We start from the raw sequence: 20937 nt of genomic DNA, 5'->3' as shown, positions 1-20937 counted from the left end.
GCACCAGAAATCGGAGGTCTGCAGCGACAACAGAAAAGATGTAGGTGGAGTGCGCTGGAGACTGGATACCGTCGGATACAGCTGACCGCTGGGACAAATATGAGCGCCGGGCAAAACAGCCAGGAAGCCGAGCAGCCGGGCAGAGCCCCCGGGCAGAGCCGAGCAGGTCAAGTAGGTCCGCCGCAGCCAGGTAACAATCCCGCTGTGTCAGATCAGCTGCGCCCGACCAACGGGTCAGCAACGGGACAGCAGGCGGACTGGCAGGCGTCCAACAGTGCCTCCGAGACTCGCCGCCCAGACAGCGCAGGCAAGCCAGAAACAGCGGGACACCAGGAAAGCTGAAGCCAAAGCCAGAGCTACACGAGGAGGGGTGGGCGGAAGCGCGTCACAACCAGGAAGCCGGGCAGCAGATCCTCACATCCATCTCTACACTCTCTTCAATAGTATTTTGAGCATTTAACTGTATGGGATAGCGTTTTTACTGCGTTTTACTTTAAGCGATTTTACTGCACGCGTGTCGCTCTCCCATACAGGAAATGGCCACTACACAGGAAATAGTGGTGTTTTATGGGTAAACTGCAGTGTTTTATGGGTAATCTGCAATATTTACTGAGTAAAAGCGCAGGAAAAACACTGATTGTGAACAGCCCAGCGCTTCTGGGGCGATTTTGAAGCGCTCCTATCTTTAACATTGAAGCACTAATCGCTCAAAAACGGTGCAGGTTACGCATTTGCGCTAATCGCAAAATGCTTAAATGAGAACAGCCACATATACTTAGCATTGACCAAGTGCTTTTCAAAACGCTAGGGATTTCCAGCGATGCTGAAATCGCCTGAAAGGCGCTCTAGTGTGAATGGGCCCTTACAAAAGGTTTTTCTCAGGCTGAAGCAGCCAGCCAAGCCACACTTACTCCTAGACCATATGACAAGAATGCAGCTAACCCTGTCCAGTGTTCTCCCCAGGCTCTTTTAGCCAGGTGCTCAACCCGGCTAATTTTGGTGAGCACCCGGCTTTCATCAGCTCACCTCCTCCTGCGAACACTTAATCCAGCACAAGAGACTTGGGTGCAGCCTGCGCCACCATAGGCCGTAATAGGAATTACAGCTATAGCAGCGCACAGGGAGCAACTTTGGCGCCGGCAGAGGACGAAGCTGAAGTTACATTTTAAACACAATAATTCGGCTTCCAGCAATTGCTGGAAGCCAAATTATTTCATTCCCTCCTCCTTTCTTCCTCCTCCTTTGCCGCATACCAGATGGGACTGCTCAACCTACCCAGGCCAACTGACGACTTCAACTTATGTGCGCCGTCACAATAGAGGTGGCTGCTCCCTCCATGCGGGCGCCATTCGTCCTGTCAGGTCACGTGAGTCTCTGGTTCTTCCACTGCGTGCAATAGGAGTTAGAGGTTAGACACGAATATATGTGTCTGTAATGAGAGCGTACATGTCTTTACATAGAGGCGTGCATTGTATCTTCTAGCACACGGGCGGTGCAATCTCCAAGGTGCAGGATTCCGTGCTACCAACGGGTGATTGCCCACAACCTGGCATATGTTATATATGGGCCTGAATACCAAAATGTTCTGACATGTCAGTCTTTTTTTTTTTTATAGGAGTGCACTCCAGAAGGGACGATTTTGGCCTTTAGATGCATCTCATAGCCAGGTCACTTTGCTTGTTTTTAAAGGGGGTTTTGTATGTGTGACACTATATGCAGCTTTGAATAATAAAGATTTTGTATTACTTTTGTAACCAGCCTAGTGCTCCCTATACCTAATCCATTTGCATTATTGTACATTATGGGTGAGACAGGCCAATAAGAGGTTTATGATATCCCGTACCCCACTTGTCCTCATTTCAGAAGGTGCTTTCAAATGCATGCTTGCTCACCTGTAGGCTTTTCTCTTATTCAACAGTTCTGCTTCCCGCTGTTTAAGGAGAAGAGGATGAAGATCTTCTGACAATAACTGACCTGTAACAGAAGCAGGTGGTATGCCATCAGATATGGATTATTAAGACCTGGTGAATGGCACAGAACACACTATAGTAAGTGAATAGTCAGGTTGCCACTTTGTTGTGGCGAATGTGGATGGCGGCATACTCTAGTTAAAGCAATACAGATTCCCTTTGTTAAAAAAAAAAAAAAAAAAAAAAAGTGTAACTGTCAGGCATAAAAGTAAATTTTTATATTTTTATGTAGTAAACCAGTAATAAGGATGCTAACCAGGCAATAAAAAAAAACAAAAAAAAAAAAACAAAACACTTTTCTTGTTGATAAATGATCATTCTCCAGTTTACCTGACTCTTATTTGGTACAAAAAAAAAAAAAAAAAAAAAGAAAAGGAAGTTGCAGGGCATGCGCTGGGTTGTCCCCTTTTGCTTCTTTATTTCCCCTCAGGCTTAAACTAATGATTGGCTGAAGCCTCTTTCCCTCCTGTTTTCCCCTCCCACACCTCTGTTCCTCTCTGATTGGCCAATATTTCTCATGCTGAGACTACGCACTTTCTATAGTTGAGGGCGGTCAAATGCATACACATACACAATCAGGCAGAGGAGAGTAAGGGAGGAAAGGACATCAGGATTGGCTGCAAAATAGCCACACTTAAAATGGAAAAATGCTAAGAAGGATTTTCTGTTTGTTTTTTTTTTGTTTTTTTGTTTTTAACTGTAGAGCAAAAAACAAAACAAAAAAAAAAAACAAAAAAAAAAAAACAAAACACAACTCTAAATTCAAAATGCGAACCGTGCAATACATACGCTAAATAGAGCAAGTACTTATATATGTGTTTGTTTTTCTGAGATAGTATGGCTGACAGCTCCTCTTTAAAGCAGGTTTATGCAACTTCTGTATGCAAATATATGAAGCTTAAAGGGAAAAACAAAAACAAAAAAAACCCACCCCTGTCATGGGCATGCCTTTAAGACTGACCAGTACTGCAAAGTACTTAGATGCTTACCTTTCTGTAGCTTGTGTGCTTTCATTTGATGCCTGAATCGCCGTTCTACATCAAATCATTTCTATTAGATTTCAATTTAAAATCGCCGCTGCCATCTTGGCTATGTTATAACTTCCGGGTCATCCCTGGCTTCTCTGTTAGAGAAGTGCACCACTGAATGAAGCAGGAAGAGGAAGTGACATGCATGGCCATTGCAAGAGGCTCCTCCAGAGGGGTCATAGCACGACTGTTGGAAGTAGTCTGGCTTAAGGCATGCCCATGAGAGGTGCTCAGAGTCCAAAAAAAAACCCACACCCCAAGCCTTGGAGTTACTGCATTGTTCCATTTTCAAGCTGCATAGATTAAATTTATAAACACCACATCAACTTGGATTTGACCAACCCTCTGGCCTCTTGCACACTGCAAGTGATTCCGATTCAGATTCCGCTTTTTAATCAGTTTTTACATCCGAGTCAGATTCCGATTTGCAGTTTGCTCCCTGCACACTGCAAATCGGAATCTGAATCAGATGTAAAAACTGGATTAAAAAGCGGAATCTGAATCGGAAATGCATGCAGTGTGCAAGAGGCCTTCTTCTGATGCATGTTCAGCTTGTTGTAACCAAATAACCCTTTATAAAAATTTAAACTATAGTGCACTGCTATGGAAATGTCCAACAAGTGTGCCTTTACCAATCTTAGGCATCAGGAAACATTGAGGAAAGCATTCTAACAAATCAATATTATACAGAACAAGAACAGGGAAAGTAGAAAAATGTGGGAAAGGCACTTACACAATAACAGAGCTACATAATCCTAGCAGGTACAGTGCAATACACGCCTAAGCAGTAGTGAAACATGCATCATTGTCATTTGTCAGTTGAAGACATTTATTGGCTAAATCTATTACCAAGATAATATTACGTCCACTTGTGCATATTCTAGTATAGCCGTATTACAACCTGTACCGAGGTAGCCTAAAGGATGAAGGGGGGGGGGGGGGGGGGGGAAACATACAAGAGGACAGAGAAAGGGAGAAGAAGAAAAAAAACAGCACCTGTAATTGGACGTTTCCACAAGTTAGTCGATGACTTATCCATGTACACAAAATCTCCTTTTGTGCATTAAAAACATCAAAATTCTCACCGAATATTGATAGCGCTTACCAGGGGAATGCCATCAAATAGGCCAAGCAAGGAAAACCAGCAGATGTATTGATAGGATATTAAATAAGGCATTTTTTTTTTTTTTGGAAAGAAAAACCAACCACCGGGCATTCCCAAAACATGTGGAAGAAGGATTCGGATCCCACCACACACGACAATTGGGATTGTTAGAGTTATTAAACACCTGCGCGTATGTATAAGATGAATATGTCCTGTGCAGAAACTTAAACCGTATTAAGCGGCCTTTTGTCTTGAAATCCTGCAGGATCTCCTAGTCTGTGCCATCGAGATCTGGAATCTCCCTATTCCAGCGACTGACATCTAGTTAGGCTAGGAGTAGTATTCATTAGTTCAAAGTACCGTGTTGACAAGGGTTTATCAAGGTGAGCCAACATTGTTCTTTCCAGGCCACAGCCTCCAAGGTCAGTCTGGACCCACAGAACTTTGCCATATATGTGTAGTGAATTTGAAGATACCTGAAAAACCATCTTGTTTGCTAAATTTAATTCATTTTTTTAGTGCATTGAAAAGACAGGAACGCATTTCAACACTGCCACTATGAGCATATGGCAGATCCTCGGTCCTTTACTCAAGGCAAGCAGCGAATAGAGTCAGAGCCATCTTATCTACAGTCTTGTTCAGACTATGGCTTAGGGTTCTACCCAACTATACACAATTTGTGATTTGATCACAACCATGGTGAGAAGTCAGATTAGAAGGGAGGTGTGACTCATACAGTAAACTGAAAGTATGCTTTACTGCTACTGTAAATGCTCAATATACACCGTGTCACTTTCCAGAACCCATCGCACCAAATATGAATGTACCATAGAAAAAAGGTTAACAGTTTGTCTGCACCCATTGTTGATCAATAAGCATAGTGCTAGGCCACCATTAGTGACCCACTGACAAACTGGTCATGCTGGAGGATGGCTCAGGCAGCAGAACACTCTCCGTGCCATCTCCAGACTCCGTCACATGTATTCTGTGTGAACTTGCTTTCATCTATGAGCAGCACAGGTATTTTTTTTTTATTTGTTGTATTTATAAAGCGCCAACATATTACACAGCGCTGTACATCAGTTTAGGTTACATACAATATTTAGGGGTGACATACAGCAATACGACAATACAGGAATACAAGAAAAACCAGATCACAGCACAGTAAGAGTAGAAGGGAAGGTAATGCTTAGTCACTGGATGGAGCATGGAGATTAGACAAGTAAGGTTCACTCCAATGCATAGCATAGGTTCACAGTAATGGAGGTGCTTGATAAGGTAGGACACAAAAAGGAAGACCCTGCCCAAAGGCTTACAACCTAGAGGGAGAGGTAGGGACACAAAAGGTATGGGATCAGAGTTCAGCTGCGGGTTTAGAGCACTTGTGAGGGGTAGTAGGCCAGGGTGAAAAGGTGAGTTTGGAGGGCCTTCTTGAAGATGTTGGAGGGGGCTGCCCTAATGGGTGGAGGAAGGGAGTTCCATAGTGTTGGAGAAGCTCTTGAGAAGTCCTGGAGGCGTGCATGTGACTGGGCGATGCGGGGGGCGGTCAGACAAAGTTAATTCAAGGAGCGGAGTTGAGGTGTGTACCTCTGAGCAAGATCAGAAATGTATGTTGGACACGTTTTGTGGACAGATTTGTAGGTCAGCTACAGTATCTTGAATCTGATTCTGGACTGGATAGGAAGCCAGTAGAGTGATTCACGGAGGGGATCCACTGTGGTGGAGCGATGGGAGGAGTGGATACTTCTGGCTGTTGCATTCATGATGGACTGCAGTAGGGCTATTCGAGCCATAGGGAGACCAGACAGATAGAAGGGCATTGCAGTAGTCAAGGCGGGAAATTATGAGGTCATGGATGAGGAGTTTGGAGGTCAGGAAAGGGTGGATCTTGCAGATGTTACGAAGGTGGAGGTTGCAGGACTTTGTGAGGTTTTGGATGTGGGCAGTGAAGGAGAGTGCAGAGTCCAGGGTGACACCCAGACAGCGGGTTTGAAAGATAGATAGGGCGAATGGTAGTGTGGTTAACAGTGACATGCACATCTGGGAGGTTCAGGGATGACCAGGGTGGGAAGATCAAAAATTCAGTTTTGCCTAGATTTAGTTTCAGGAACCTAGCGGACATCCAGGAGGAGATAGCTGATAGGTAGTGTTGGGCGAACACCTGGATGTTCGGGTTCGGGCCGAACAGGCTGAACATGGGCCAGATGTTCGGCATGTTCGGCCCGAACGCCGAACTCAATGGGAGTCAATGGGACCCCCGAACATGCCCATTTTGGGGGCCCTATGGGGTCGCAGGCATAAGGGGGGAGCATGCCCCGATCGCGGGGGGGGGGGGGGGGGTCGGAAATTCCCCCCACCCCCTCCGCTAGCGCTCCCCCCTCCGCCCGCTTCCCCATAAAAAAAGTTTAAAGCAAGTTCAATAGTACCTGGGCTGGTGGCACTGGCTGGCAGTGCAGTGAGGAGGAGGAGGAGTCCGAGTAGCAGAGTGACGTTGAGGCCGGGCAGCGGGCGGTTCAGCGCTAGTACCCTTGTGGTACTTCCGCCCTTTCTCTGACCTCACGTCCTCTGCGTGATGACGCATACGAGGACGTGAGGTCAGAGAAAGGGCGGAAGTACCACAAGGGTACTAGCGCTGAACCGCCCGCTGCCCGGCCTCAACGTCACTCTGCTACTCGGACTCCTCCTCCTCCTCACTCCACTGCCAGCCAGTGCCACCAGGTACTATTGAACTTGCTTTAAACTTTTTGTATGGGGAAGCGAGCAGAGGGGGGAGCGCTAGCGGAGGGGGTGGGGGGAATTTCCGACCCCCCCCGCGATCGGGGCATGCTCCCCCCTTATGCCTGCGACCCCATGGGGGGCAGTATTCGGCCGAACAGGGCCCTGTTCGGCCGAACAGGGGCCCTGTTCGGCCATGCATTCAGCAGTTCGGCGAACCCCGAACAGTTTGGCCGAACACCACCAGGTGTTCGGCCGAACTCGAACATCACCCGAACAGGGTGATGTTCTGCAGAACCCGAACAGTGGCGAACACTGTTCGCCCAACACTACTGATAGGCAGGAGGAGACCTTGTCCATGTAGTGGGCGATATGTTAGGGGCATGGAGGAAGATCTGGGTGTAATCAGCATACAGATAGTTAAAACCCATGGAGGAGATAACCTTGCCAATGGAGGAGGATGTGTATAGGAAGAACAGTAGGGGGCCAAGGACTGAGCCTTGGGAGACTCCCACCGAGAGGTGTTTGGGGGTGGATGAAGACTCATTGAAGGAGGTTGTGAAGGAGCGGTTGGAGAGGTAGGATGAAAGCCATGTCAGGGCGAGGTCGTGAATGCCCATGGACTGGAGGAGTAGGGGGATGATCTACTGTCAAAAAGCTGCTGAAAGTTGGCATTGAGGTACTGGGTCAGGCGTTTGTGAACCAGACGCTCAAGGAGTTTTGAGGCAAAGGGGGAGGAGAGAGGTAGGCCGGTAGTTGGAGGGTGAGGGGGTCAAGGGAGGGTTTCTGGAGCAGGGGTACTACAGTGGCATGCTTGAAGTCTGAGGGAAAGGTGCCTTTGGATAAGGAGAGGTTAAACAGGATAGTGAGGACTAGGGCCAAATCCATGAAGTGAGGCTGGAGTAAATCAGAAGGGATGGGGATTTTCTCAGTGGTAGTAGGTGTGAAGGAGGTGAGGGGAGGATAGTGTGGAGGAGGAGCTGGTTGGGAGGTAAAGATTGGATGTTTCCTGATGGAGACAATTTTGTTGGTGAAGTGGGTGGCTAAATCTGTGGCAGAGAAGGAGGAAACTGAGGGCGAGTTTAAGCAGGGAGTTGAATGTGGCAAAAAGATGCCAGGGGTTGGAAGCTTGTGCTCAGCCTCAGATGAGATTCTTAACGTATTCTTGCTTCACATCAGCAAGGGCAGTGTGGAACTGCAACGGGTTAGTCTTGTACTGTAAAATATCCAAGTTGAGTTTTCCTCCATTTCCATTCAGTGGCGCGTTACCCTCTGGAGGTTGTGAGTATGGGTAGTGCGCCAGGGCTGGGGGTTAGGGGGCGGTTGTGGCTGAATATTGGGGAGCAGCTTTCTCTAGGGCGGATGAGTTTGACAATACTGAGCTGCAGCAAGATTAGGACAGGTTAAGGTGGGGAGAGTGGAGGCGATGGCATGGAGGGGGTCAGCAAGGACACTAGGGTTGAGCTAGTGTAGGTCTCGCCGCCATCGGCCAAGTGGGTGGGCAGGTAGTTTGGAGGTGCCTTCTGTGAGGAGGTTGAAGGTGAGAAGGTGATGGTCTGAGGGTGGGAAGGGTGCGATGTCAAGGTCTGTAATGGTGGATTTAGTGAATATAAGGTCAAGAATGTGACCTGCAGTGTGGGTGGGGGTGTTGGTGTGTTGTACTAGGCCATGTGAGTTGGCTATGGTGAGTAGCCAGGTTGCGACAGTCGTTGGGTTAATCGATGGGAATATTGAAATCCGAGGATGATGGTGGGGAGGTCAGAGAAGGGGATGTGTGGGAGCCAGGATGCAAGGTTATCGAGAAATTGTGGTGTGGAGCTCGGGAGGGGATTGTAGAGGTGGATAGTGTGGACCTCGAATGATGTGAATTGTAGGGAGGGAGGTGGAGTGAGGACACGGAAGGTGCAGGATGGGGAGAGGAGCAGACCCACCCTTCCCCACCGTCCTGTTGTCTGGTCTGGGGGCTTGGCTGAGGTGAAGCCCACCGTAGGAGAGGGCAGCCTCTGCGGCAGAGTCAGAGGGGGTGAGCCACGTCTCTGAGAGCAAGGATGGTGAGTGATTTGGAGAGGAAGAGGTCGTGGCCCACTGTAAGTTTATTGCGAATGGATCTGGCATTCCAGAGACCGCAGGGTAGGGGGAGCATGTGTTTGTGGGTGGGATGGATGGAAGCAAGGTTGAGGCGAAGACAGATGTTGAGGTCATTTGTGGACAGAGGGCTGTAAAGTGTGTGAAGCAGGCGAGCAGGGGAATCTTGTCTGGCAGCAGGCTGTGGCCCGGGATTAGGTGATACATCACCAGCTGCAAGAGCAGAAGGTAGAGAGAGAGAGTGTAAGCAAATGTGAATGGGATTTAAAGGTTTGTGAGTTTTTTTGAGCTGCTGGGGGGGATGCCAACAGAGCATCGAGGTCCTTTTCCAGCATGCACACCATGGTCACCCGGCGACGCATGGTCCCTGCTGACCACGTTGGTGGCCTCCAGGGAGGGTGCCAGCACCAAGCACACCAGCTGCATTTTTCCCCAATCAGCACTGAGGATGATGTCCGGGAGGTGGGTGGTGCCAGTCCCCAACAAGTTGGCCTCCATGGTGGCTTTGGCCAGGTAGAGGTTGACAGCCCACCTCTGTTCAACCAGACATTCCAACATTGCCAGGGTGGAATTCCAGCGTGTTGGAACGTCTATGATGAGCCGGTGCCGTGGGAGGATCAGCTCCAGCTGCACGGCTTCCAGGGACGCTGTGGCACCACCTGAGCTGCGAAAATGACCCACCGTTTTCCTTGCCGCTCCCTAAAGAGAGTGTCCATCCCCTGGTAGGTGCGCAGGAATTTCTGCACCACCAGGTTCAGGACATGGGCCAGACAGGGGAGGTTTCCCCGGTAGATGGCGGCAACCAGGTTTGCCCCATTGTTGGCCACCACCTCTCAGACTGAGGCCTCTGGGGGTCAGCCAACTCCTCTCCTGCTCTCGGAGCTGGGCCAGGACATGGTCTGCTGACAGTATTCTTCCCCAGGGTGACCATCTGCAGCAGCGCTTGGCAGTGGCGGGCCTTCACGCTGTTGCTGAGGCGAGGGTGTTTGGCGGTGGGTTTGCCGGAGGATGGATCCGGATCAGAGCTGGATCCTGCTGCACTTCCCCTGACCCTGCTGCGGGGTGGCACCACCCACTAGGGTGATGATGCTGCTATCCCCTCACCCCCTTCCAAACTGACCCAGCTGGCGTATGCGACGGCTGCCAGGAGGCTGCTGAGCCCTGACAAAAAAAAAAAAAAAAAGTCACTCAGCAGGGTCTGGTGGTGGTGGCAGCATTTTAGGCTTGCACGGGAAGCCGAGGAGGGAGCAGAGGAGACCACTGAGGAGGACTGGCTGCCTGAACAGGCCTCAGTGTCAGCAGGAGTGGCAGAGGGGGTTATGCTGCTCTGACCTCTGCAAGGGCCAGCACCAGCATCCTTCAGCCTCTTGAATTCCAAATGCTCCGTTTGGCGTTTATTGGCCAGATGGTTGATGAAGCTGGAGGTGCCATAAGTGGAGGGGTTACAAACTTGCTATCAAGTGAGGGCAGATGGAAAAAAACTGCCATATTGGGGTTTGCAGTTTTCCCTTCCGTTTCTCAGAAGAGGATGCTGATGCAGATTTTCTCCCAGTGGTGGCTGGGGGCCTGGGGTTGAGTGATGCAGCTGGTGGTAGTAGTGATACTGGCAGATAGAGCAGCAGGCTGTGGGTCATGCATTCCATGCCCACTGCTGCTCCTGCCAATTCCTGCATTGCTGATCCTGCGTGCCAGAACCACTGAATCCTCCTCCGAGTCAGAGCTGACATCCCCCTCTGGTCGCTGGTAGTCTGTGTCCTTCACCTCATCATCAAGAGCAAACTCCCCCTCATAAAACAACTGCTGGGATGATGAGCCCGTCTCAAACTCCTCTTCTGCTGACACATCATGGACGGGCTCCCCCCCCAACATTACTGTCAGCATCTCAGTCTCTTCCGCAAAGCCAATTTTGCTCAGAAGGTTTTCTCTAGGGCTGGCGGTGGCCTCACTGGCCTGCTCGTCGTCGTCCACCATCAGGTGCATCACAGGCGCAGAGTCTCTCCAATTTGCGCCGCTGACCCTGCTTGAAAATGTCCGCAACAAGCTGCTGCATCTCTGCAGCGTGACTCCCCCTAACAGCTGGACGGCCAGTGGGTAGCGGCGGAATGGAGAATGATTGTGGCATCCGTCAGCAGTTCTGCCGCAGGCCGCAATGTTGCTCCCTCTCCTCTTGGCCTCGCTGCCCCTCCCCCGGCTGCCAGTGCCAGACATAGTACAAGACTGTTGATGATTTCACAGATGTGTGGGGTACTTGTACTTTATTATCGGCGGCGGGCTTGGACTGTGAATCAGCACGGAGTGACAGACCGCAGAGTACAACAAGACACACTGACACTGCTCGAACAGCAGCACAGCAGCTGCAGCACTGCAATAATCTGTAGTAGCAGGCAGCTTACAGTAGTACTACTCACAACTAATTAGGGTGGCCACTTGCAGAACCCCAAAAAGGACGACATCACACCCTAAAAAGGACGACATCTTACCGAGGCACAAAAGTCCACATGGTGGAGGGCCGGTGTTCCGACGTGATAACCTACACGTCCAGTGGCGTAGCTAAGGAGCTGTGGGCCCCGATGCAAGTTTTACAATGGGGCCCCCCAAGCACTCTATACATAACAATTGATACGACGCACCAAAACCTGCCAATGGCAACTACAGTGTCAGAGGTGCTAGAAGGGGATGCGGAACAGTTTGTTAATGATTACCACTATTCAAAGTATCTATAGAAGTGATTATTATGAGCACAGGACCAATAGAGAGCTAATACTGCAGTTGTTGGGAGGACCCTTTGGGGCCCCTCTGGCCCAAGGGCCCTGATGCGGTCGCTACCTCTGCACCCCCTATTGCTACGCCCCTGTACACGTCGAGTTTGCCTACATCCACTATCAAATGTATACCAGTAGGGTTGGGGGAGGGGAAGGGATAGTAAAAGTCTATGGGATGTAGGTTAGTTCGGCGGCCGACCACAAACTGCAATCTCATAGGCAGCACATTTCCCCACCCACAAACTGCAATCTCATAGGCAGCACATTTCCCCACCCACAAACTGCAATCTCATAGGCAGCACATTTCCCCACAAACTGCAATCTCATAGGCAGCACAGCGGTCAGCAGGCCTCCCTCACTCCTCGTGACTCACTACTGTCTACTAGTACTGCTGCTGGCTTACTTACTAGCAGGTAGGCCTAGTGTTGCTGGTGGCACTGGCAGGCCAGGCACTAGTGCGGAGGAGCAGAGCGACTGACTGGCAGACAGTCGGCGGCTAGTGGCTGGCTGGGTGCAGACTGCGGACGGAGCGACTGTCTGGCAGTGGCTAATGGCGGCTGGCTGCTGCCTGCTGTGTAGTTGTGTGCGGCTCTGGCTGGCTCGCGCGCGATGTCGGCTCCTCCCCCCCCGCCTATCACGGACGCGCTACCTCTGTTGCCGGCTACGTGTGTGACATCACAGGCAGCGCCACTGCGCCTGTGCACCACCAGCGTTAGGGAGATGGAGGAGAGGGCCGAAAAGGAGAACTTTTGGCTGTCCTCCCTTGCCTTTCGCCGGACGGAGGACCACAGGTCCAAAAACCGGACTGTCCGGCAGAAATCCGGACGGATGGCCACCCTACAACCAGAGCCGGATTAAGGCTAAATGGGGCCCTAAGCAAAGTAACTGATTTGTGCCCCCCATCATGTCGTAATAGAATCAGAAGATGCAGCTGCACAGCAACATGCCACACACCGGGACAGCCGAGCTACTGGTTGCTATGGGCAACCGCCTGCTTTCCTCTGTGGGTGCACAATGCAGGGAATAGCAGCGGCAAAATGCAGAGTGAGAGATGAATGGCTGGGACATTTGCACTCAGGGGCTGGGGCACCCCTGTGAAGAGGGCGCCAGATATCACAGCAGCAGCACTTTCCCCCTGCATCTCCACCCTGGCAATAGCAGAAAGCTCTGGACACCGCCAAACTGGAAGCCATTCCCCAGACAGAATTACATAACCACCCCCACCACCGAACAACCGATTTCCTCCCAAACTAGACAGCCACCATGCAGCCTCCATCCCAGTGAATACGATAGTCCAGCAAAGAAGGCAGCCGCAGCGGGGGAGAATGACAGCACCAGATGACTCACATTAACCTATTGCAATCCAAGCAATAGAGGTCCCGTCATCCGGAGCCCATCTGTCTCCTCTAGAGTGCTGCCGCTCTGTTACTACTACTATTACTACTTCCTACTTCATGTCTGATCTGAGAATCAGGAAGTTCAGAGCAAGCGGCTGCACTGTAGAAGAGACAGATGGGTTTCAGATGACGGGATCTCTATCGCTTGGATCATGGATAGGTGAGTGAGCGTTTGCCATCAGCTGCTATCATTCTTGCTGCAGCTGTGGTTCTCTGTGAGAAGGTAGGGCAGAGTGGGCAACAGCAGAGTGCACAGTAGCAGGAGGGGGACCTAGGAGGAGAGCCTGGCTCTGAAGACAATCAGCAGCTCACGGCATCATTTGACAAGACAAATAACATTTATATTGCGCTTTTCTCCTGGCGGACTCAAAGCGTCAGAGCTGCAGCCACTAGGACGCGTCCTATAGGTAGTAGCAGTGCTAGAGAGACTTGCCTAAGGTGTCCTACTCAATAGGTGCTGGCTTACTGAACAGGCAGAGCCGAGATTCCAACCCTGGTCTCCTGTGTCAGAGGCAGAGCCCTTAACCACCCTGGCGTTCTATTAAGATCGCCAGGGCGGCTGCGGGAGGGTTTTTTTTAAATTTAAAAAAAACTATTTTATGCAGCCAACTGAAAGTTGGCTGCATGAAAGCCCACTAGATGGCACTCGAGGCGTTCTTCTGATCGCCTCCGGCGGCCAAAAGTAACACGGAAGGCCGCAATGAGCGGCCTTCCGTGTTTTGCTTACTTCGTCGCCATGGCGACGAGCGGAGTGACGTCATGGACGTCAGCCGACATCCTGACGTCAGCCGCCTCCGATCCAGCCCTTAGCGCTGGCCGGAACTATTTGTTCCGGCTGCGCAGGGCTCAGGCGGCTGGGGGGACCCTCTTTCGCCGCTGCTTGCGGCGGTTCGCCGCGGAGCGGCGGCGATCAGGCAGCACACGCGGCTTGCAAAGTGCCGGCTGCGTGTGCTGCTTTTTATTTCGTAAAAATCGGCCCACCAGGGCCTGACCGGCAGCCATCGGCGGGGATGGACGAGCTGAGCTCGTCCATACCGCTAAGATGGTTAAAGGGACTCCGAGCAGTGCCTGTGGGTATGCCTTTAAGCATACCCACAACTAAATTAAATTAATTACATCCTCACACCTACCAGCATGATGTTTGTAATTATATCCCCCTGGGTTCCTTATATTTCATTGCATTGTGCTGAATCGAGCTGCCGACTTTGGAGAAAAGCCGTCCTGGGGCTGAGATTTCGATCGCGAAAATAGCGAAAACTAAAAGGCATAGGGCGGCCGTTTATATACCATTGGAAAGAGGAGAAAGAGCTTTAAAATGATATGCATCTTTCCATAGTTACTGCACTGCTCAGAGTCCCTTTAACCATTATACCATCCAGCCACCGCTGACAGGATGGCGAGGGCTGGTTTATGTGCTGATGGGGCCCCTTTGACTCTGAATGGGGCCCCAAGCGACTGCTTTTGTTGCCTGGTCTGTAATCCGGCCCTGCCTACAACTAATAAGCACTGCAACTACACAACACAGTAATACTAACTACCTAACTACTAAGGCTAATAGCAGGCCAGCCAGCAGCAAGGAGCTTGGACTGTGTGCACACACAGCAGCACACAGACAAAGACACAGGACCTAACTAGCAGGCACAGGCATCTGCTGCAGCTGAAAGACTGACAGACTGACACTAACACACTATACACAGACTGGCTAACTACAACACAGTAAAACAATAGTGTACAGGTGGTGTTTAAGTACAAAAACGCTGGGTTTATCACTCAGATGATGCACTTGCTTCAGCCAAACACACTGGAGTTGTCTCTGTGGCAGTCACAAAGCAAGGACGAAATGCTCATCATGGCCCCCTCCTTATATACAGGAGGAACTGGCCAAGGTTCCCCTCTGATTGGTTGCTTGGGCTTAAGCTGGGAGCCCTCTGATTGGCTGAATGACATCATGGACGTCATCTCCATGGTAACAGTACCTGGATCCAGATATCCGGCATGCGACCAACTATCTGCAGATAACTACCCGGATTTGGGTCCAGGTATCCGGAATCTGAATCCGGTCGGATAGCTGAAAGCTCTGATTATCCGGGTTACCCGGATATCCGGAATCCTGATGAGCAGCACTGTTGGCGATAGTTTGATCTTTAAACACTATTTTGCATTGAAAACAAATTGTTAAATACGGTAAATACGGTTATTAAAATAAATCGTGAAATACCGTTTGATGGTTCGCTTCCAGCAGCGTTGCAGAAGGCCGAGGGTGGAGCGTAGGAGGGAGACCTGACTTCTAGCCTATCCCTCACCTCAGGGGGCCCTTCCATTCATGTCGTTAGCAGAAGATACAGCAACAGTCTCTCCAGGCTCTGGCAGATGCTAAAGCTCCAAGTCTACACTGTCTTCTCTGTAATGCCGCTCACACTACTTCCTGATTCAGTGTGAGCGGCACTGCAGAGAGAAGAAATGGCGAAGACCTGTAGCTCTAACATCTGCTGAAGATTGGAACCTGGGGAGGTGAGTGATGTGCTGACTCTACCATTAAAGAGAAACTCCAACCTAGAATTGAACTTTATCCCAATCAGTAGCTGATACCCCTTTTACATGAGAAATATAATGATTTTCACAAACAGACCATCAGGGGGCGCTGTATGACTGATTTTGTGCTGAAACCCCTCCCACAAGAAGCTCTGGGTACCGCAGTACTCTGGGCAAACTGCCACAATGTAACAATGTTCACAGACAGGAATTAGCTGTTTACAGCTGTCTCTAACAGCCAAAACAGCTAGGAGCAGCTACATAACCTGCCCACAGTAACAATGTCACCATGTAATAAATGTCAGAATGTAAATCTGGGAGAGGAAAGATATTACAATGAGCAAACACTGACTAAATCATTTATACATAATTATTGTAAAAATGAAGCACTTTTTATTACATTATTTTCACTGGAGTTCCTCTTTAAAAGGATACCCGAAGTGACATGTGACATAATGAGATAGACATGGGTATGTACAGTGCCTAGCACACAAATAACTATGCTGTGCTCCTTTTTTTCTTTCTCTGCCTGAAATAGTTAAATATCAGGTATGTATGTGGCTGACTCAGTCTTGACTCAGACAGGAAGTGACTGCAATGTGACCCTCACTGATAAGAAATTCCCCTTTTTAACTCTTTCTTGCTCTCAGAAGCAATTTTCTGCTAGGAAAGAGTTTTCTAGTTGGAATTTCTTACCAGTGAGGGTCACACTGCAGTCACTTCCTTCTGAGTCAAGACTGAGTCAGCCACTTACATACCTGATAGTTAACTATTTCAGGCACAGGAGAGAAAAAAAAAAAAAAAAAAAAAAAAAAAAAAACACACAGCATAGTTATTTGGATCTGGTGAAAACCATATTTTCACATTTTCTGTCTGTGTCATGTGTAGGTTTGCTAAAACCCAGCCTGGCTTTGGGGGAAGCTGTGATTGTATGTCAATGACAACTACATTTGCATTTAGTCCCTCTGGTAGCAGGGTGCTGCTAATTAGCAGCCACTTGGCAAAGAATAGTCTGGGTCTGCATGGCTTTTGAACTCTGTGTACATGTAGACAGCCCATTATCCCAATATACAAATCCAGACCAACTGAGTCTGAGAACTTCAAAGGCTAACAGGAAACTCTGCAATTTACACACGACAGCCTGCTGGAATGTTAACTTTAAAGCCTTGCTCAAGTTGTCACCTGTCAGTGCTGTCACCTGGGAAATCCCTGCAAAGATCAAAAGCAGGAAAATTTTGAAGTTTGCATATCACAGAAAGGATATGACAAACTGAACAATCTGGGAAATTGGATTAGTGCTGCCCTAATTGCATTAGGGCAGCACAGTGGCGTAGTGGTTAGCTCTCTCACCTTGCAGCGCTGGGTCCCTGGTTCGAATCCCAGCCAGGGCACTATCTGCAAAGAGTTTGTATGTTCTCTCCGTGTCTGCGTGGGTTTCCTCCGGGCACTCCGGTTTCCTCCCACATTCCAAAAACATACAGATAAGGTAATTGGCTCCCCCTAAAAAATTGGCCCTAGACTACAGTACTTACACTACACAATATAGACATATGGCAATGGTAGGGATTAGATTGTGAGCTCCTTTGAGGGACAGTTAGTGAACACACACACACACACACATATACACACTGTACAGCGCTGCGTAATATGTCGGCGCTATATAAATACTAAATAATAATTAGTTTTGGGACTGAACATTAAATACCTCCAGGCCCCACTTCGGACTATACAAGTAGCCTAGGATAGTCACAACTTGTAGTTCCTCTGAGATAGCCAAGACACTAGAGCTGCCCCGGTCACTACTGGTCAGAAGTTGCGTTCTCTTGCAACAACGTTCTTTATACGCTGGTAACGTTTATTTCCCTTTTATTTCTGCAACCTGTCTTGTGTACCTTTGTAACTTTTTTGTAATTTTACTTTTTTTGTAAATCTTTTGTATCTATTATGTTCTGCATTGTTCCACTTTTTTCTGGAATATTAAATCATTTAATAAGTTTGACTTCTGCTGTACTAAGCTGACGCTCATAGCCTAGAAGAGACTGCAGTGTAACTTGCGTTACAAAGTCAGTGCCTGATTGTGCCTTGCTACTGTACAATTGTACAGTGTGTGGCATTCCCGTATTCGGCCTAAAGCGCAAAGCTGACCCGAATATGAAAATGCGGATTGCGTGCAGATCACTTAACAGCAGAGTGGAAGTGTCTAGCAACAGCTAGTGGTGGCAGTGAGAAGTGTTCTAAAGGGGTTACAGCCTTGTGTTAGCTCAACTAAGGCTGCTTCCCCTCTCAATCTAGTCAAACCCGCAGTCGGGAACCGTATCTGCAGGCGTGCCGCCGGGCCGGTTCCTGACAGTGTGCTAGGCACTGTACATACCCATCTCTATCTCGTGTCACACGTCACTTTGGGTATCATTTAAAAAGGAGGGGCTCCCAAGGTGAGGGACAGAGGGCAGGAGCTGGCCCCCCACTCGCTGCGCACATCTACTACAACACTTTGCCCCTGGCAGCTGTTCCCTCCCACACCACAGGCAGCTATTCCCTCAGCGACACTAGCCCTCCTCCATATATCCACCATAATTTCCTCCCTGTATTAGGAGTGTCCGGGCGCTATAATGTTAGGCTTGAAACCACTAAATTAAGTTTTCCATGCATTTGAATGGCACACCAGAAAGTAGCCGCAGAGCTATGCGCCATTTTATTCCTGCTCAGTTATCCACGGTACAGGTTAATACTGAAGTATACCTTACCCTTTCCCTCTGGGATTTCCACAGTTGTTGAGGAAGGGATCCACATGTAGACTGGAAACCGGTATAGACTGCCAGCAGGGCTGGTGACATTGACATACTGGCAGTACCAGGCATCCATGTTGAAGGCCTTGTATGGCTCTGTAGACAGCTGTACCAGCAGCAGCTCACCAAGATCTTCTGGTACATAGACTTCAAAGTTTGTCACCTGTGGAGACAGAGTGGGGGTAAAGAAATGATATACAAAGAGGAAGGGTGAAACACTCCACATACACACCTGAGTACAGGGAACAGATAAAATCCATACATAGCTCCCAACTGTCCCTTTTTCAGAGGGACAGTCCCTTTTTGGAAGCCCTGTCCCTCTGTCCTTTTTCCCTCATTTGTCCCTCTTTCAGGACTTTGTCCCTCTTTCTATATAAATATATATATTTCTCTACTAAAAATGTGTTTGACTCTAAACTTTATTCACATCCTTTAAATTGATATATTACTAATTTTAAAATGTTACTATGAAGGAAAATGAACCAGGACAGAAAGGACCAGTGTGGTTTGAATGATAAAAGAACATTTTTCTTATGAAATCTTTATCGTAGGCGTGACTAAGGACGTGGTGGGGGCGTGACCGGGGTGTGGCAGGGGCATGGCTTAAGTGTCCCTTTTTCTCATCTCAAAAAGTTGGGAGGTATGTATAGTTTAATTGGCGAGCAGGGTGGGATTTACAATAAGGCACTTTAGGCATGTGCCTACAGGCACCTGATGGAAAGGCGGCTCACTCCCTCCTTCCTATCTTCCCTATGCAGAGTCCTGTTGAGTGTGTAAATGAGAGGTTACTCTCAGCAAAGCTCTCGGCATTCCACTGACGAGAGCTCCCTTCAGTCAGGGGCACCTCTAGCTACATAATATCGAGGGGGCTACCTAATACTAAGGGGCACCTGTAGTTGGGATCAGTTGAAAAGGGCACCTGAGCCATCTGTATTAAAGGGGCGCCTCCATAGACGGCAATGTTATTTCTGCAACTATGAGCTACTAGGTGGTGAAAAGGGTGCCCGAGTTTTTCTGGCTACAAGGTTTTCAATTCGGCTAGAAAACGGCGTCCCTTTGTAGCCCATATACTTCATTCGGCTACAAGATTTTTGATTTTGCTACAAAAGGCACCCCTTTATATAGCCAAGATTTTTGATTCGGGGTGTAGGGATGGTTAGGATTGGGCATCACAAGCAGGGGAGGTCTTGGGGTTAGGCACCACCAGGTGGTTTCTGTGTGAGAGTAGGGAGAAGCTAGGTCATAGTAATCACTTTTCTCAGCTAGATCCAGAGCCCTTTTGTAGCCAAATAAATTTTGCCTATAACAGCATGCTTTTTATAACCTAAAAACTAACTTTTTGGCTACACCGAATGCCTACATCAGGTGCCCTTTGTAAATGTACACCCTGTAGTTACCTATGACGGGCAAAGGAAGTAAGGGAGAAGTGACAGCTTTTCCAGTCAACACACTTGTGGTGCACTTTGGTGGGGGTTTGTAAGTTCATGGTGGGTAAAATCTAAGTTGCCAGGACACCTGTGCCTATAGGCCTCTGTGGATCTAAATCCAGGCCTGGTGGAGAGTATGGCAACTAAACATTAAAAATCTGCCATGTACCCGAGACAGTCAAAAGCTTAAAGGACAACTGGAGTGTAAATGGAGGCTGCCATATTTACTGTATTTCATTTAAACCATGCACATTGCCTGGCTGTGTTGCTGATCTTCTACCATTTAGCTATAGACTGAACAAGCATGCAGATCAGAGGTTTCTGACAAGATTTGCCTCATGCTTGTTTCAGAAACTACTGTAGCCAGCAAGATCAGTAGGACTGCAATGCAACTGGTATTGTTTAATATGCATGTCAGCCTCCAATATCCCTCTCACCTCAGTTGTCCTTCAAAGTGTACCTGAGATTATAAAATAGATTTTTTACTGTACCTGGGGATTCCTCCAGCAGATCGCTCTCCCGCCATCCTCTTCCCCCTCCTGGATCCTCCGTTATAGCTCCCGGGAACTTCGGGCCAGTCGGTGCAGTGCAGCCATGAGGGCTCCTGCAGCCAGGAGTGTTCTGCGCACAACGCTCCTGGCCACGGAAGTTGTGCGCACATGGCCGGGCATGAGCAGTAAGCCCCGACTCCTGTAGTATCGGGAGCCGTGTGTGGTATTTTTATCCCTGCACACAATCAAGATGCAGCCTATTGACTTTAATAGGCTGCATTTTTGCATCTAGAGTATTGTGCAGGAAACTGGTTTTAAGAAAACGTTTGTTTTTAAGCTTAAACCACCTGTATGTGAAATGTCATTACCGGCCAGCACTTTGTGAATGGAGGCCATTGTGATGGTGTAGTAAAAGGTTTCCCTTTAATTGGTTAAAGAAGGCAAGTACCACGCTTTTTCATTTAATTTTTGGGCGAATCCAAACCTATAGTTTGTTGCTACACTAAACCTCACAAAAAAAAAAAAAATTAATGGTTGAGCTCTTTGTACCATTCTAGTTCACCAACGACAAAATGTCACTTGACTGACCTCAAAACAATGCTTCTCCTGCTCAGTTTTCACCCCCACCTCTCCATAGAA

The 20937-nt window shown here is 48.8% G+C and overlaps 1 protein-coding gene across 2 annotated transcripts in view; it reads right to left on the bottom strand.

Annotated features, from left to right (window-relative positions):
- LOC137545545 (hydroperoxide isomerase ALOXE3-like) overlaps positions 1-20937 on the bottom strand; it is a 107930-nt gene that overhangs the window by 42838 nt on the left and 44155 nt on the right. For both annotated transcript variants that reach the window (XM_068266903.1, XM_068266904.1), the window contains exons 3-4: positions 18339-18543; positions 1893-1974 (exon numbers count right to left, since the gene is read on the bottom strand). In XM_068266903.1, the coding sequence (XP_068123004.1) occupies positions 1893-1974; positions 18339-18543 (287 nt within the window). The remainder of the gene's footprint in view (positions 1-1892; positions 1975-18338; positions 18544-20937) is intronic.

This window comes from Hyperolius riggenbachi, chromosome 2, assembly GCF_040937935.1.
Source record: "Hyperolius riggenbachi isolate aHypRig1 chromosome 2, aHypRig1.pri, whole genome shotgun sequence".
Lineage (NCBI taxonomy): Eukaryota > Metazoa > Chordata > Amphibia > Anura > Hyperoliidae > Hyperolius > Hyperolius riggenbachi.
The sequence above is the reverse complement of the archived record's forward strand: the minus strand, read 5'-3'. Positions and strand labels throughout refer to the sequence as shown.